The following is an 18,963-nucleotide window of genomic DNA, read 5'->3' on the forward strand; positions in this document are numbered from 1 at the left end:
CCACTCAGAGATGATTAGAGCTGGCCATAGTTAATAAAATAAGTAAAAAGAAATATTTTCGAATTCAATTCTTTAATACAATTTATTTAATAATTTAGATTAAAATAATTTTGATAAGACTCGATTGTGTTAAGCTCATAATTCTTTAGATTCTCGCAGAGATCTTAGAATCTGAATCTGTAGTTGCCACCGAAACCATAGGAAGGCGGGCTGTTGCCATAGGGTCCGCCCAGATGTTGGCCATATTTGCCGACCGCATCGAATTCGTGACGTTTGTCGTCGCTGGTGTAGACGGGCACCTGAGCCATGGCCCAGACATCCTGGCCGTTCTTGTCCTTGTTGTAGCCGCCATCCAGCAGGAAACGCTGCTCTGGTGGCGGACCCGATGGTGGACGCTCGGTCCATGCCGATGCCTTGCTCACGTCCAACTTTTCGGGCTGCGGCATGGCCAGGGCTGAGCCGAGCAGGCAGCAGAGCAGAGCAATGAGTGTCACTTGCATGTTGTATTTTTGTGAGGCTGTAGCTGTAGCTGTAGCTGAATCAACTGATAATCGAACTAAGCTGGAGCAGCGCTTTTATAGCAGGTGCTGCTGCTGCTGACAGTGTCTTTCGCATCTTATCAGCTCGACTCAGTTTTTGCTGTGCTTTGCACTTCGACATCTTAGTCTGTTCTTAGGGGACTTACACGCTGTTCTTTATCAGACCACAAAATATTATTTTTCCCATAGATCACTTTACTTATCAGCGGTGCTTCACGCATGTAAATCACACATGCTGTCATTCGCCAAGGGAATCCCTGCAACGGGGACTCTTTCGCCCAGAGCTGCCGCGTCTATAAAAGGCGATTGCAGCATGGATTAATTCGTCATTAAACAAAGAAAGCTTAAAGATGAAACTAAATCTAAATTTGCTGCTGTTGCTGCTTGGCTTGATTGCCTGTGCTTGGGCTTATCCCAATCCCAATGCCAATCCTGATATTCAGATCTATGAGCCGGAAAACCAATTGGTAAGTTACTTAGAAGCTACTTAATTGAGTTAGTAGTTAAATGCTGGCTCTTTTGTTAGCTGGAACAGGAGATTGCATCGTCGCCCTATGAGCAGCAGCTGCTGGCGGAGGAGGGGGAGTCGGAAGAGGAGTCGGAGCAACTGCATCGCATACGTCGCCAGCTGAATGTCCAAGGCGGTGGCAGTCCGCGTCAAGGCTTCGACTTGAGCGTCAATGGACGTGCCCCGGTGTGGCAGAGTCCAAACGGACGCCATTCGCTGGATGCTACGGGACAATACTCACAGCATCTGGGCGGACCCTATGGCAATAGCAGACCCAACTGGGGCGCCGGTGCGATGTACACGTTCCGTTTCTAGGCTGCGATTGTTAAACTTAAATAATTAATTCATAAAAAAAAAAAATAAAAAATAAATATTTATAAATCAAATTTATTTGATGGAAAAGCTTTTTAGCTGAGAAGTTTGTAGAGCTGATATAGATGTGTAAGGTATATATATGTATATATATTTATGTGTGTGTGTGAAGTATTGGGGCAATCTATTCAACTGTTTGTTGCAGAGCGCCCTCTACCGTGATACCTACCATTACAAAAAAAAATAAAGAAAGAATGCGTCAACTATTGCAACTGGGCTGACTGCTCTCGCAGTTTAGGAACTCAATACACACAAGTGACATTGTCGGCTGTACATATGTTGAAGTTGTAGTTCGTTTGGCCACATTTCACTGTAATTTATAGTTCCCGGCGTCTTCCACAAGCAACTGCATTTAAAGCATGTCAATTTCTAGCCGCCTCTTTGCGAGCATCGAACATGCTCGAATGAGCTCAACAGCCGTCTCACTCTCACTTGGCAACAGCTGGGAACACTTTCAGCAACAGCTATCGTTGTCTCACTCTCACGCAGCAGCAGTTTGAGGATACAAGCCAGAGACTCACGAAAACGCACACTCACTCACTCACTTACGCACACACATTCATTTGAATAATACATGCACAAGAACTCTAAGCCTCACACCAACACAACTGACGCAGTATTAGGCAATCATGAGGTGGGATAGTTAGAGAGCAGACTCTGTTGCTATGAATTATATATATATATATATATATATATATATATATATATATGTATATATATATGCTTATGAAATAAGCTCAAATATCTTTCAAAATTTGTATCTAGCTTAACATAATCCCTAGAAAGAGTTTTGCTTAAGTCGTTGTCTATACCCATTACTAAATTTCTGGCTCATATAGAACATGTAGAACTGGCAAATTTCCTATCTCAGTCATATGTGAGTTCATAACTACCTTGTTAATAGTAAATTTCATAGCTCAGCAAGAACTTAGTGAGAGCTACTTGAGATCATACATAGTTTGAGAGTTAGGATCAACAAGTTTGACAATTGGTTCATGTCTGAACTTCTTCTACAGATAGACTTATATATGAAATATAAGAGAGATATTCATATGAAGTGCACAATGTAGTTGCCCAAGGGCAGCCTCTCCAATTCTCATGCAATTATCAGCTAGAAACTCATTTGTGTAACAGCTGTGAGGCCGGGCATCGCCTTGACTGGCTGACTCGAGACTTTGACTTATAATAATTTGTAGTTTATTATATAAAATATATTTATTAATTTAAATTGGTTTTATTTCAATTATAGTCGATGTCATTCACATGCATTTCGGTCTCAAACAACGTTTTGTTCTCAAACATTGTTGGATCTGGTGTGGGTATCTGCAAAAATTGATAAGTGAATCAGAATATATTTGGATAGATAGGGAGATATATATCACTTTTTGTGCTCACCTCTTGGTAGTCGCGCGCTGCTATGGAGCGTCCCTGGCTTAGGCCAATTAGCCAAAGCGTTAGCAACAAGAATTTCAATAAGCCAAACATTTTTTAAATGAATTTCGCGTGGAAATGTTTCGCATTCGATTTTACAAACAGAACTGAATTAATAGCTACAGCGCTCTCTCTGACTCTGAGTGTGTGTGAATGAGTTAGTGAGCGTGTGTGTGTGCATGTGTGTGTGTGTGTCTTTGTGTGTGTCAAAAATCGAGCCAACAGCTGCTATCAGCTGTAACCCCACCTAGCTGATAAGCTACCTTCCACAGATGAGTCGCATCTGTATACAGTTTCACCCTCTCTGCTGTGCGCCTCTCTTTGCGCTTCTCATCCGACAGCACGTTGAACTCTTTTAAATTTGTTAAACGTGCCCAGAGTTGCAAATAAAGATTGTGTAAAGAAAAAGAACTTGGCACGTTTTGTGTTGAAATCGAATAAGAATGAGAAAAATGAATAGTTAAATTGAACTAGAAGAGGTTGTTAGACTGGCAGATACCCTGTAGTTGGCGTTAATGTGATTTGCAGATAAGTGTGACTCTTTTTGGTTATTAGGTTTACAGATATACAATTTTAAATACAAAAATCTTAATTCTGTCAGACTAAAAAATACCCTGTATATTGTTATATCAATTAGTTTTACTAGTAGGTACTCTTTGTCTTCTCTTACATGTACTTGTATAAATTTAAAGCCTGCCACTAGGCATATTTAGTGGCATGCTCAACTAAAGTATACCCTGTATGTTTGTTTGTATAATAGTTTGACTTGGAGATACTCTGTAATTTTAGTAAATTATTAAATATCGTAAGTAAATTATTATGCATCCGCTTGGTACTTAAACAGTAAATATACCTGACTAACATATACCCTGTACTAATAATAATAATAATCTAATGAGGAGATTAGCTTGTTGCAAGTTCTGATATGTAGCAAAATTATTTTGATATATACCTTTACTATACTTTGGAGTGCTGAACTATATATGTCGACTAAAAATACCCTGTAAATTGTCTATAAAGGATTCTATATATATATCTTTTGAGTTTTATATAACTAAGAATAGAGAGCCTAGACATAATTTACAGATTTAAAAAAATGTACTTAAGAATGAAGTGGCTCGACTGACAGATACCCTATATGTGCATATCAAGTGCGAAGCAAAGTGTTATATTCATATGTATTAATGCAACAGTTAAATATAATGCAGTAAAGAAACATTTAGCTTGTGTCAATAAGTTGCTCGACTGCGACATACCCTGTATTAGAGTCTTTAATAGCAAATATATAACTTAATTGCAGCAATTTATATATGTTGAAGACATGAGCATGATGTAGTAAGAAGTGAATGTTTTTAACTGAACTAATTGTTCGACTAGCACATACCCTGTATCAAGTTTTGTTAACAATGAACAAATTTTGTGTTTTAATCTGTATGTATTAGAGTACATAAATTAGATACGGACTGTATTTTATTGCTGAAGAAAGTGCATGACCTAAGGATACCCTGTAGATTTATAGTACATGACATTAGAGAAAGATGTATACATATATACTTATATATACATAGGTAAAATTGAAAAATGCGAGAGTCAAGTGTGTTTGTCTAATAGATACCCTGTAAACAGATCAGCGAACATAAGACAATTTGCCTTTAACTAGAGTGCTACATCAAACTACCCTGCATACACTTGCCTCATTATAGGGTATTCTGCACCCAAAAAGTAAAACCTTGCACAAACAAATCTAAATGTTAGTAGCAAACAGCGAACGAAGGTCAGTTCATAGGGTAACAAAATTCTATTTTTTTTTAACCAATTTGGTTTTTGTTTCTAAGTTTTCTGGGTTGGCTGTGCTGCAGTTGAGTTGAGCTGAGTTTTGTGTTCTGCAAGTTGCCTTTGTTGATAGCGCCAATTTTCTGGCCAATTTTCCTTTGTGTGTGCGCGAGCAAACATAAAATTTTCTCTATTTTTTATTTGTGTTTTTGAAGAGTTCGAGTACAAAGTTTTTCCATGTCATTTTCATATAGATGCATGTGCGCTCCATTTCTTGGCCATTTGTTAGAGCCATTTTCCAAATCAATGCACAAATTGTCAAGCCAGACAGAGTCTATTGTTTTTTGGCGAAAATTGGCAACACACAAATTGTTTGCTGTTCGTCGTTGTCGTTGTCGTTGCCGTTGCCTCGCGGAGTCGCCTCTTAAATTGCACATGTGGCAGTCAGCTCATTTGTCAAGTGGCAAATCACTTTAAAGGCCAGACGTACGGCAAATGCAACACAAACAACAACTGGCAACGGGCAACCTAACAACGAACAATGATAAAAATCAACTTTGCATTTTGCATGTATTTTCAGCTGGTTTGTGTCTTGGCTTTGATCGTTCAGCGCTGATTGCTGATTGCCGATCGTGACCGATCGACGGCATTTCCCACGCAGTTGGCCAAAAAGAAAACTTTTGCCAGCGACAACCACTTTGAAAGCCAACAACAAGTTGAGCAGATGCCGCATGTACACGTCACAGGTCCACAGAATTTCTTGTACTCGAGTTTGTTAGAAGTTCTCTAATGGGCCCCAGCTCGTCGTCGCTTCGCTCTAATGGCTTTTTAATGAACGCCCGACAACAGGGCGGAGAAATTTGTCAGCGCAACGTGCAAATTGAAACTAAGTAAGCCAAGTTAAGCGTATTAATTATGAGTGTCAGAGCTTCGACTAGGGCAGGTAATCAAGCTGGAAAGCATGAAGCAAGCGTCGCAGCTTGCATACCCTAAGAGAAATGGCATTATTGAAAGTGATATATAGCCAAATTTGATTTTTGCGAGAGCAAAAAAGTTATTGTTTGCCAAGTTTGTAATATATTAAAAAACTCAACAAGTTTCCATACAAAAATTAATTTTTCAACTGATCGTTTCTATGACAGCTATATGATAAAATTAGCTATTAATTATTAAACTTTGTTTATGCATCGAAATCATAGTAAAACGTGAAACAGCCAAGTTTTATCAAGATATTTTCTAAACCAAAAAAGTTTTTCATAGAAGAACTAAATGTTTGAGTCATCATTTCTATGGCAGCTATATGATATAGTTGAACAATAATCGAAGTGTTTTGCTTAAATGCTCATATTTTTAAATGATTTGTAAATTTCAAGTTTCAAAGAAATATGTAGAAAAATAAAAAAGTTTTTCATATAAGAACTAAATTCTCAAAACAGCGTTTCTATAGTAGCTATATCATATAGTTAAGCGATTTGCTATAGATTTCGTTTATTTATTGGGCTTATAATAGAAATTTCAAATATCAAGTTTTGTGAACATAACTTAAAAAGCTAAAAAGATTTGCACATAAGAACTAAATTTTTTGATAACTGGTCTTTAGTAACTAAGAGATTTGTCAAAGTAATTTGCAAAATAGTTTGTTTACATATGCAAATATAAGAATACATTGTAAATGCTAAGTTTTATTGAGATATCTTGCAAAACAAATGAGTTTTCTGTACATGATCTAAATTTCTTAATGTTAGCTTTTATGGCAGATATAGGATTAAATCAAGTCATGATAGTCTTCTTTTATGTATGTTTAGGAATCGTAATAGTAGTAATATATGACAAATTTGGTTCACAGATTTGGAGCTATATAAGAGTTTTTCTTATATGAACTAAATTTATAACACTCAATCCTAGGCCAGCTATGTGATAGACTGAACTGATTGTAAATATATATTGTCCATGTCCTGGAAGCATAAAAGTACTCATATATGACACGTTTCGTCCAATGTGTGCTAAACAACAAAAAACTTTTCCATATAAGAACTAAAGAACTAAAGAGAGAGATCGCTTCTATATCAATATCAAACTAGTTTCGTATATTTTTATATATTTCTATATTTAACCTAAGCCTTTCAGACTGGCATCATACCCACTTTTCTATCCTTTTCAATGGGCACAACGTTTTCGAAAAAGTCAACCTGGGAAACACCTGAAAGTTGAGCAGGTGGCCGCATCGCTATTTTCCCTATACTTTTATTATTGTTGTTGTCGCTGGGCAGCCCGCGTGGCTTTTTGCATTTGCATTTGACATTTAGTGCGGCGCTGGCAAGATGCGCCAAACAGCCAAACGGCCAACAACAATGTCGCAAGACAGGAAAGCAGCTCTGCCAGCGCTTGCTGCGGCTCTATTTCTCTTCCAAAAAAAACTCCAAAAATAAGAAGGAGCGCGGCATTTGCGGCCGTTTACTGGATTTGGCCAAAATGTCTATAGTTCAATTGCTGATATTTGACTGTGCCACACGAAAAACACAAAACACGTGACCTATGCGCGGCGCAGGCATTAGAAATGGGCGCGTGACACGCAACACGATGTGCATCGAAATTGTAATAAAAATAAAAATAATAATAATATTAATAGTAATAGTAATAGTAATAATAACAATAACAATAACAATCATATCGAGTTTGTAGTGCAAATTTTTGCTTAATTCGATTTGCTTTCAGCCGTTGAACACTTGAGTTAAAGATGGTTGCGTGACATGCGAGCTACAGTTCGTGCTAAATGTATATAGACTAGCATATTTAGTTATAGGAGCGGGCATTGAAGTCTGTTCTCATATGGTATGCCCGTAAGGCGATATTTTCTGAGGTCTTCCTTGCCTTGGAATTTACGTCCAGTCTCAATAGACGATAAACAATATATAAGAATGTTAACTAAGAGGCAGTTTAGCTAGCTATTGCACTCCGTTAGGTATAAGACTAAGGGCAATAGCTTCCGCTCTCTCTCTCTCTCTCTCTCTCTCTCTCTAGCTGAACTGCCTGAATTTTGTGAAGTATAAGACTAAGCGCTCTTTCTCTCTCTCGCTCGCTCTCTCTCAAGCTGATCTGCCTTGGAGAGAGAGAGCAAGCTATTGTACTGCGTTAAGTACAAGACTAAGTGCAAAAGCTTCCCCTCTCTCCTTCTTCGTTAAGTATAAGACTAAGTACAAAAGCTTCCGCTCTCTCTCTCTCTCTCTCTAGCTGAACTGAGAGAGAGAAAGCTATTACACTTCGTTAAGTATAAGACTAGTCGATATGCCCAATCGCAATCATTGCACGACATCACGCGCCCATCTCTAGCTGTTAGCCAAGTCTAATGCTGATGCGCTGCACTGGCAATGCTTAAATGGCTAATGAATTGTGCGCGCTGCCAGCAATATAAATCTTGGAGCGACTCAGAGACAGAAAAATGTGTGTGAAATGCATTAAGAATTGGATTGGACATAAATGAAGGTTGACTCTAGTGCAGCAGCGGCAGCAACAGTAATTGTTGCAAGTTGTTGCTGTTGTTGTTGTTGTTGTCGCCATGCAAATTGGGCTCACGTTTTGCGCATTAAGTCGCCGCAGCAGCGGCAGCAATTCCAAATGATTGAGTTCTCCGCACCTGGTGGCAATTGCTGGCATATCTCTAATATTGGTCAAATAAAGGTGGGGTGTGGCAAGGGTTGGCGGGCGCGGGTCGCTCTTGCTAATTGGCTCGACCCGAACGCAGCTCAATTAGCCAAATAATGGACAAACATGAATAGCTTAGCCGGCTGATGGAACAGCTTTTGATCTTAACAGCAAAAATATTTACCGTAACGCACAGATTAAAAGGCAAGTTGCAGTTGCTGCTGCTGCTGCTGCTGCTGCTGTTGCAGTTGCAGTTGCAATTGCATTTTGCTATCAGTATCAATAGTAATTTCAAGTTTCACTCGCCACAAAACTTGACAGGCGGCCCAGCTTTGGGGGCATGGCCAGCCAACTGGGACTCTCTGCTGCACATGCCAGTGTCGTAGGTCAGGCAAGCCAACCGCCAAGCAGACAGAGGCAGTCAAACAGCAGCATCAGGCAGCAGCAGTCAGCGAAATGTGTCTGCGATTGCGGCTGTTTTTCAACTGCAATTTGTGGCCCAGGATTTGGCATGTCGTTGCAGTTGCAACAGCAACAGCAACAGCAACAACAACGATGACGATTTGTAGCCAATTATTTCAAATATTGTATTGAAATTGTATGGCAGAGTGTGTGGCTATCTCTAGCCAAGCATCTTGTGTACAAGGCGCACGTAGTTCGCTTCGAGTGTGTCAAAGTGGCCACTCGAAGTCAACGGCGATTGCGACTGCGGCTGCGGCTGCGGCTGTGACGGCGACAGCGACTGCGGCTGTTGCTGGCCCATGGCCAGCTTTTGACATTGCAGAGGTTAGAATCGTAGACACTTCCCATGGCTGATGCGCATTTGCCATATGTACACACACATATATATATATAGAAATGTGTACATAATGATTAATCATCAGCCAATCATAGTTCTTGTTGTTGTTCGGTCACGTCAACTTTCGACTTCATCAAGCAAGTGGAGACGCACGCGCCCGTTGACCTTTGCCGGCAGCAGGTGCAACAGCAAGTGGCATTCATATATTTATATTTAGCATCGGTTGCATCAGACCTGGGACTTGTCATCAACAACAAGAACAAAAGAAAATATTTAAAAAAAACGTGATAGAGTTAAGAATGGCTTAAACGTTGTTTAAGCATAAACAAAGCAATAAATATATAAATTACATATATTAACGAGAAATTACCTTATATTTACTTATTATTATCTTTCCTCATGTATAAGAAAATCTCCATTTCTCAATTTATACACAACTGTTTTTCACGTAAATAGCATATTAATTCACACTTTTCCCCCTGAACATTCGGTAAAATGCGTAAGCCCTCACAGGATTCCGTTATATGCTCGAACAGCAGGCAGCCTTAAGTAGCGCGAGCGTAAGAGCGAATACAATGACATGAAGGGATAACCCATGCGAATATTCCTTGCATTCAGAACAGTAATCGTAAAGCTTTTGATTCCGTTACAGTTTTAATTGTTGCGTGTTCACCAGATGCGCAAGAGCATTTGGTATGTGCGCGTGTGTCCTTTTAATCGCTTGTGTGGTTGCGCGTGTGTGCATATCAAAAGAAAACTTTTTCACAAAAGATTAGTGAAAACTACCTGAATTGTGTTAAACGCGTTTAATTCGTGCTGTTTGTGTTTATAAACTACTTAAAGATTGCTCGAGTAGTGCCCAGGTCTACATTACCTTAACGTAGTGGCATTTAAATATCTCTTCGTGTGTGTCTGAGTTTTCTTGTGAAAAATCACATTCACTCGCACAATACCTTAATTCCAATCCATGTATTAGTGTGACGGAGCTGGTCTTCTATGTATTCATGTATGTATGTATGTAAATTGTAAAAAGTAAAATAGATGAAAATAATGACTAACAAAAAATGTGAAGGCGAATTAGGCATGAAGGTTGGGGGTAGAGATATACAGTGGGGTACAATAAGAGCATGAGCTTGTAGAAAATATGAAACATTATCAATATATGGTAAATCTGTGATAAATTAAATGCATACATACAATATCCCATAATTCGTTTAGAGCTATTGCAATTGTATAGTAGAAAGTATGTTGTCGTAAACTGGCCACTGTGAATGCGACCTTGGAACCACTGTTGGGACATTTTTTCGTGATTGCCTTTGATTCCAAAAAACAGCAACAATAGAGAGGGAGAGAGAGAACGGAAAGGGGTAATTTTTATGCCCGCAATGCTTGTCTTTGAACGAAATGCTTTTGATCCCGTTTGACGTGAGCATGGCGTGGGCACAAAAAGAGTTTTAATAGCTGTTTGCTTTGTCGGCTTAGCGTAGGCGCGAGGGAAATTTAATGTGTGCACTTCAGTCCTTTTAATCGCTTGTGGATTTATGCGTGTGTGTTTCAGAATTTTTGCATCTAGTTTTTAAACTTAATTAAAACTACATAAAGTGTGTTTAATTCGTGTAATAGTAATGCATTTTTTAATGTAGTTAATGATTCAGAACACAGGTCAGTATAACTTTACATGTTTCTAATTTTTGTATTTCTGAATAAGCTTGTTGATTATAAAACATATGTATGTAAGTATGTATGCTCATTACGTTAAGCAAATTGGAAGCAAAGAACTTTTGAAAAAGAAGGTGGAATGAGAGAGACAGAGTAAGCGAATGAACATTGGCAATGTGGTGACCTTAGCAGATAATTATATTTATTTTCGCTAATGCTTTTGATGCTGTTACAGCAACAGCAGTAGAGAACGCTAGCTGTGAAGGGGTGACATGGGGAGAGAGAGGGGAATAGATAGTCAGATTGGCTAATGTGTCCGTTGCGATTTCCTTCCGTTTGAATTGAAGATGGCGAGAATTCTTTGCCAGTATATAATAGCTGCAAGTACAAAGAGATACACAGAGAGAGAGAGAGAGAGAGAGAGAGAGAGAGAGATAGAGATAAAGAGACTGAATGACAGTAACAATATGAAAATATATTAATTACCAAATTAACAGACAGTTATTGTTTGAATCGAAATTCTTATTTGAATTGAAGATAGGCGCATGGTAGGGTAGCGTTGTGTAGCAGAGTCAATGTTTGGCATCAGCTGAGTGATAATATAATAAAATATGCAACATGTCTACATTACTACTTTATCTTCACCGTGCCAAAGCTATTCTTTCCTCTTTATGGCCATTTCCAATCAGAGAATAATTCTTGAAAGTCCTGAGAATTTAAAGTACTTAAGTTGTTCGCAAACCACAATTCCAGGTAATGCTAAGCAGTTGCTTTTTCTTATGTGTACATCTATTCAAAATGCAAAGGCACGATTACCAGCAACAACAGCAACAACGACAACGACAAAGACAATTGTGAGCAATAACCGGGCAAGAATGCGGCGTTAAATGTGTTTGGTAATATTTATATTAATACCTTATTAGAAGAGTCGTCAATGTGGTCGATGACAGCGCCAAAGCCCAACCCAAAGCAACAATCGAAGAAAAGCCAAGTCAGAATAGAGTGTAGAGAATATCAATGAGTAAAGCTTTGCCTAAGTGCTGCTCAGATTGTGTTTTGTGGCTGATTCGACACAGACGACAATTGCATTTCCGCCTAATTGTTGGCCCATGGCGACAATGTAACAATGCAGCAAGCGGCTTTTGGCCTACGACTTGAGCAGAACTGCAGGAAATGCAATCATAAATCGCGCCGTTGGTCATTTGCTATATCTATACAGAGCGAAATGGCGAGAAAGAGAGAGAGAGAGAGAGACAGTGCAGAATGAGTGCTTTGTACAACAATTTTAATACTGCGGCAATTAGTCTGGTCAGTGGCCAATACGGCATTCGGACAGAGTCTAAACCAGGAAATGTTTTGGCCAAAACACTTGTCAGATTGCATGTTCAATTCTAATAATATAATTTTTTGCATACACTTGCAAAGGTTATACTAGATTTGTAATGAATTATGTCACCCAAGAAAGCAGAGCTCGATGAATTTTATTCTCTTGATTGGGAGTAATGGTAAAATTGATGAAGTCTTTATATTATATATAATATATAATATACTATTTTTTATGTCATTCTTATAAGCGAGGATCACAGTATCCCGTTCTCTCAAAATGTTTAATAATTTATTGTTAATAATTTATTGAGCTATTATTGAAATAGATTTTATTATGCTAGTATCTTATATAGCTCTCATGAGGAATATTCCTCTATAATAAATTGACTAAGTAATAAATATGGCAAAAGATAGGGTATTTATCATGCATACCGTACTTATTTTTCCTTTATTTTTATAATATTTGCTGTAGCTCTAGCGATCTGCATGCCAATGGGCAGCATATTGTGTCCCAAGCTATCGACATTGATGCTCTCTCTTTCTCTCTCGCTTCCTCTCCCGCTCTGTGTGTTGGGCCCGGGTGTCTGTATTACAACATCATTAGAATTTGATTTGCATTTCCTTGGATGCCGTAGCTCTAACATGGCATTAAAGCCCATTTAGCTGTCGTGTGGCAATTATTGATCAACAAGGTGCCACAATCGCTCAGCACGGTCAGTTGCGTTGCAGTTGCGGCTGTTGTTGTTGTTGTTGTTGTTGCCATTCCTGCTGGTGGTCAAGAGCGACAGCAAAGATTTACATAAAAAGAAGAAGGAAATAAGTAAGAGTGATGTAGGTGCTAGTGCTCGACTGGGGGATACCCTGCAATTGTTCACTGAAACTGGATATCGATTACAAGCAAATATCGATTATTTGAAAAGAAAACTAGATCAGGAGAGATCTAGAAATCAAAAAATATTCATAGCCAGATCGGCTCACCTTATCTGCCCGATCCAGAATATAATTATAAGTAAATACTCAAGAGGCTTTGCCATGTTACATGAATTTTAGCAAAACCTATATACCCTCTCTCAGCATGATCAATAGATTGCTGGCTATAAAAAGTAAAAATAAAACGTTGCCCAGCATGAAACGCCTTTAGATTGTTTTTCTTTTCAGCTTTTTCCTTTTTTTTTAACCGTTGTTTAATGTTACCTTGCAACAGGCTGTGGCAAGTTAGTTGGCCATTAGCACGGCACAACAGATATTGTCGTCGTCCATTCGTTTGTTGACTGACGTTTAGCTGCCACTGCCACTGTGCAGAAATGCCGTTACGCGCAGCCCTTGTTGCAACAGCTGCCACACAGCTGTACCTCACTTTAGCTGCGTTTAAATATTTATGTCTCGTTCACTTAAGTTAATCACAGCCAAATAGTAAGCTGGCTGGCTGGCTGGCTAAACTGGTCAACAGTTTAAATCATTTTCCCCCTCTTTTATTTATTTATGCTGCCAAAGTGTGATTGTGGCATTTGCCTGGTTGTTGATTCGTTAAAATGTTCATTGTTCGCTGGCCAAAAAGATTTTAATTATTTAATGCTGTCTGTAGTTCAAAGAGATTGTAGGAAAAAGAGAGTGTATGGGTTTTTGTGCAAAGTTTTTGAAGTATGGTTGTTCATGGTTCATTTTGATGTTGTAGACTTGAAATTGGGAATATGGTATAGTCGTATGTTTTCTCTGTCTAACCAAATTGTTAAGCTCTTTGGGCTATGGCCACTGGTAGCGTGGCAGATCAAGCATGACGAAATGTTTTACTTAATAAAAACTATTATTTAAGGTTCTATATAAGCTACAAAGATTGAAATTTAAAGGTTGGCTATATACTAAAGAATAACTATATCTGTCATAATTGTAGAGCTACAGATCCTACCTCAACTATATATATAACTATTAATTATAAATTAATCCTAAAATCTTAATTTTTACCTAAAATGTGGCTCGTTTAAGACAGTGAACGGACATTGAATAGTTGGTAACGCTCGACTCTGGTCAGTTCAAACCTGTTAAATGTTTTCGCTAGTTAAATGCAAATTTTACAAATTACCAAAAAAATAGAGATCCTAAAATATATAAAGTGCTTCACCAAAAATGTACAACACACACTTGCGACAAAGAACAAATGAAACAACAACAGCAGCGAGAACAACAACAAACAACAGCGGCGACAACCAACAACAAAGCAGCGATAATAAAAACAATGCCAATGTTAAGGACCCATAAATATGGGTTTAAAATCGCATGTTGCCGCTGCTTGTTGTTGTTGTGCTTGTTCAAATACACTAACTAAAATGTGTTTAGGATTTTGTATAGATTTTGTTTTTAAGCAACGTTGAACTTAACAATTTTCGCCATATATGCTGGATAGAGTTTTGAGTGGAAAACTTTTCTGGAAAACTGATTGAACGGAGACAAATGAGGTGCGTTTTATATTAAATATTTTAAATATTTAAATATTTACCACTCATTTCAAACTTGACTATAATATATTTTACACTTGAATCAAGGTTTTAGCCAATTGTCTTATTTAGCTCATTTTTGAAAGCATCCTCTTAAAAGCATCTTCTTGAATCTCTTCAGCCTTAGGTACAAGAAAAAGACACAGCTAGGTTGGGGATTATTGTTTGTGATTACAAATTTGATGCAGATGCTTTGTTTTTTTTTGTGGATAGCCACAGTCAAGATTGAAAATCCAAATTCTACATAATACTCATATAGACAGCTCTGCCCATAGCCCTAAGTAAGTGTATTAAGTCTGCGGCTTATCAACAAATATTGCCAGCAATTGCAGCTGTTGCTGTTGTTGCTGTCGCAGTTGTTGCTGCTGCTGCTGTTGTCGTCGGCGTTTGTTTGTTTAACTTGGCGTGTGGCATCATTGTTGCATTTCATTAATTTACGATTATTGACAAAAATGCACACACATAAGAACAGAAAAAAATTGTTAAAGCCAGTTGGCTGGCATTTGCCTTCAGCATTGGCTTTGACCATTTTTGGGATAAGAAACGCTTGCAGATTAGAAGCCAATTTGGTGTGAAGTCTTGGGCTAACGGCAGCTGGCAGTGCATCAATCAATGCAGTCAGCCAGGAAGTTGGGGCCGCAGACGAGGACAAAGCTGACCTTGCAATAAGGAAGCGGCATTCGTCAATGTCCCAAGCAGCAGCAGCAGCGGCCACTGCAGCAGCACCAGCAATAGTTGAGCTAAAGGAAATTTTCGTGTGAATTCACCTTATTTATGTGTGCAATTAGTTTTGTGTGGAGCAGCGGGCTGCAGGAGTTGCAACTAATGAGCCTATTTTTATACTCGTTCAAGAAGTGAAAAGTGAGTATATTGGTTTTGGGCAGTGGGTGGTTAATCAGGTAAGACTTTAGACGTACAATTCCTTAGAACTCCCAAATTTAACACGTGAGTTACTGTTAAGATCCTATACAAATAAACGAGTAATTTATTTATTATATGGGCCAACTTCTAGACCATTTCAAATCCGGAAATATTGTTTTTTAAATATTTGTAACTCTTTTGGACTGTGAACGAGTATTAAGCAGTCGCCCACGCCTGACTGCAACAGGCTTAGTTATTTTTCTTCGTTTTGCTGCTAAATTTATTTATTTTTAATATAGTTTGCTGCATTGTGTGTGTGCCACGCCCCCATTGACCATCAATGCAGGCCACTTGTAGTTTTACAACTCAATAAATTGGCTAAGTTTCTATCAGCGCGCAATAATCAAGCCCTGCGCGTACAACTGTGTGTGTGTGCGCCTGGTGTGTGTGTGTTTGTGTGTGTGCCTGGTGTGTGCGCAATTATAGTTCTAACGGCATTCAGGCAATTTAGTGCCGCCTTTTTGGGTGGGCAGTGCGATGACCGCAGTCGATGTTGCTGCTGCTGCTGCTGCTGCAACTTGTGGCCGGCATTGTCTGGAGCCAACTACAATTTGACTGTGTCTGCGTGCGCTCGCGGGCTCCAGCCTGATGTTGGCCACGATTTTGGCTTTGGCGACGATGGCGATGGCCACACAAAAAAATCATCAACATAAATTTTGCTTTTAGTGCGTCGAAGCTAAGGCCAAAACGAGAGAGAGAGAGACAGATAAAGGAGTTAGAGGGGGTAAGCGAGCTAGTGGCGTTGTTTTTGGGTGTTGAAACTCATAAAGCCAAGCGCCGTTTTTGGCCATAAAATTGACAGCTTATGGTCGATGGAAATTGAAAAACGGCTGTGTTCTATGTGTATAGACGCTTAAATCGCGATGCTCGTTTATCGATAAACTAGAAATGGTTATGATCGATAAAAATCAATCGATTGGCTAATGAGTCTAACTAAAAATGATGCTAGCCAACTACAACGCGGCTCATATAATTGATCTAAGCAGAGCTGAAGCCTGCAAAAGTTATCTTTTTAGAAAGGTGATCAAAAATGTTTATAATAGAAATTTGAATTAATTCATTAAAATCGCTAGATATGCTAGGCGAGAGACTTACTCTTACTCTTGCTTACTCTTAATCGATTAAAACAGTGATTTATTATAAATATATATGTGATTATGAATATGATGTATGCCAGACTTAGAATATATATGCCTATGTACTATGTACACTAAAATATTTGATCAAATGATAGGCTACAAAAATGTGAAACAGGTGCGAAAATAATTTGTTTAAATATATATTATAAGTTGAAATTTATTAATTTTTGTCTAATTTAATTTAACTTTTTTATTTGTTATTTTCCATAACTTAATTTTTTATAATTTATAGAGAAAGATATTATTTTTTTAGCTAAAAACTTGAATTTTTTTCAATGAATTTCTAAAGAAATTTTTACAAATTTTCTAATCTACTTTTAAATTTAAATTCGTTCTGTTATAAGCATAAATAAATGTAGTCAACGAAATGTGCTCAAAATAAGTATGTGAATGCCCACCAAAAAGTTGTGAACGTAATCTTTTTTAATTGAAAAATTATGCAGTTTTTTTTGTTTTGTGCCCATTTTCCAAAAGCCACATGAAAACAAAGCCACAAGCATGGTGTGTTGTAGGTTAGGCTTATGAATATATATATATATATATATATATATTTATATTGCTTACTTCTTGTGCGCTAATGCCCTGCAGCATATTGAAAATGGGTATGATGCAAAAAATAGCTTCTTATATATATGTTGATCAGGATCTATAGCCAAGTCAATTTGATCTCTCTTTTGCCCCTGTATCCTAATTTATGAAAGCGTCAATCTCGGGACTGTCGAGTTTAACGCAAATCAAGTATGCTTCATATAATCGATAACTTTCTATGAAATCGATTTATATTGATTTAAATTTGAGCTCATCATCAGTTTGTCACTCTTAAAAACGTTACAAAAATTATGTTTTCCATATGAAAGGTAACTTCTAGTCGAGCAGTTCCGACTGAAGAGCTATCTCTGATTTGCTTTTGACTGGCTTTTTGGCTAATTTGTTGAGCTCTCAACAATTTTTTTTAATGAATTCTTTAAATATATTAATATGCAAACGGCGGCAGTAGAAGCAGCAATAACAACAACAGCAACACAACTTGGCTGACAGTGAAAAGCCGCGTTAAATGTTCTGCAGTTCTTGAAAGCACCGTTGCTCTGGTGCGTTATGGTTTGTTGACTGCCGGCGACAACTTCCGACGCACCACCAACAGCAACAGCAACAATAACAGCCATTGCCATAAAAAGGCCAACAACCACAATCATAGAACAACTGGGCACCCCGTTGCGGGTGGCTTGGGCCGCTGCGTTGCCCCACAGTGGTGTAAAAGCGTGCAAAGTGCCGCTGACTGTTGATGAGTAGGCGGTTCAGAGGGGGTGTGGCTGATTTGTAAATTGGTTCTAACTGCTTTCTATTACTGTTGCTGTAGCTGTTGCTTGCGGTGGCTTTAGCTACCCAAATTGTATTTCATTTAGCTGTTAATTAAATTTTCCACACTTTGGCCAACTTTTTCGGCCAACGCCAGCGGGATGCGCCGCAGTGGGAGGTGGGAATTGGTGGCTGGCTGGCAGGTGTGCCATAATAAAAGCCAATAACAATGGCGTATGACAAAACACTTGCTAATGAGCCAAATTGGCTGACTGCAGTGAAAAGTCATCATGGCAAGCCAAATGAGGTAATAATCAAAATAGAACAATGAAGTTGAAAAAGCCGAAGACGGAATGCCCTTAAAGGTAAACATATATAAAAACATATAGATTATGAGAATGATTTTGCTTGTGAAAGTAAGTTTACTAAGCTTTATTTTAATTATAAATAAAATTATATAAGGAATATAAATATAAATATAATATAAAGTATCAAGATCATTTTAATGATAATTTCAAAATATATGTTGCTCTTCTGCAATGCTTTACACATTTATTTGTCCAACTTGACCCTTGTAGAAATCAATTTTTTCTACAGAAGTCATTTAGATTAATCGTCTAGCTTGGCAGATAAGCTAGACGAATGTGTGAAACGCAAAAACTCATAATGCGATTGATCGTATCTATGTGAGTTACAAATATTCTTCATATAGTGTTGAACTAGAAGTTGAAAAAGAATTTAAATTGATATTTAGTTGAGGAGCTTAGCTTCGAGGTTACGTCAGCATGTTTTAGTACCTTAATTTGTAGCTTCTTTTCTCTCAAGATATCAAACGAATCTCTTCGATGGCATGCAAATAACTGAACCTAGTGGGATCTGGAAATTGTCTTTATTACTTTAAATTTTTGTGTTTAGTATCGTGACCTACTTTCAGTCATTGAAGGAATCTAGTTCTAGATACCTCAGAACTGTCGCTACATTTTAGAATCTATGTTATTGCTTATGCTCGCTATATAATTGTGAACATAAAATATAGCAAAATAAAAATTGATTGTTGAATTAAAAG

At 38.0% G+C, this 18,963-nt stretch overlaps 2 protein-coding genes across 2 annotated transcripts; one reads left to right on the forward strand and one right to left on the reverse strand.

The window, feature by feature from the left end:
- Nucleotides 1–164: 164 nt before the first annotated feature.
- LOC111592424 (diptericin A-like) lies at nt 165–500 on the reverse strand. Its single transcript, XM_023304599.2, has one exon. The coding sequence runs from the start codon at nt 498–500 to the stop codon at nt 165–167; it is 336 nt and encodes a 111-aa protein (XP_023160367.2).
- Nucleotides 501–879: 379 nt separating this feature from the next.
- On the forward strand, nt 880–1,392 carry LOC111592420. The gene is made up of 2 exons (XM_023304595.2): nt 880–1,006; nt 1,066–1,392. Exons 1-2 carry the CDS (start codon nt 890–892, stop codon nt 1,360–1,362), a joined length of 414 nt encoding a protein of 137 aa, XP_023160363.2. The 5' UTR covers nt 880–889; the 3' UTR covers nt 1,363–1,392.
- Nucleotides 1,393–18,963: the final 17,571 nt, after the last annotated feature.

Source organism: Drosophila hydei, unplaced genomic scaffold (genome assembly GCF_003285905.1).
Source record: "Drosophila hydei strain 15085-1641.00,03,60 unplaced genomic scaffold, DhydRS2 tig00008122-arrow-pilon, whole genome shotgun sequence".
In the NCBI taxonomy this organism is placed as follows: Eukaryota; Metazoa; Arthropoda; class Insecta; order Diptera; family Drosophilidae; genus Drosophila; species Drosophila hydei.

Excerpts from the sequence above, each read along its gene's own strand:
- LOC111592424 (XM_023304599.2), bottom strand. The coding sequence starts at position 500 with ATGCAAGTGACACTCATTGCTCTGCTCTGCTGCCTGCTCGGCTCAGCC.
- LOC111592420 (XM_023304595.2), top strand. The coding sequence starts at position 890 with ATGAAACTAAATCTAAATTTGCTGCTGTTGCTGCTTGGCTTGATTGCC. Across the intron at positions 1,007-1,065 it reads ATGAGCCGGAAAACCAATTG|CTGGAACAGGAGATTGCATC; the intron begins GTAAGTTACTTA and ends CTCTTTTGTTAG.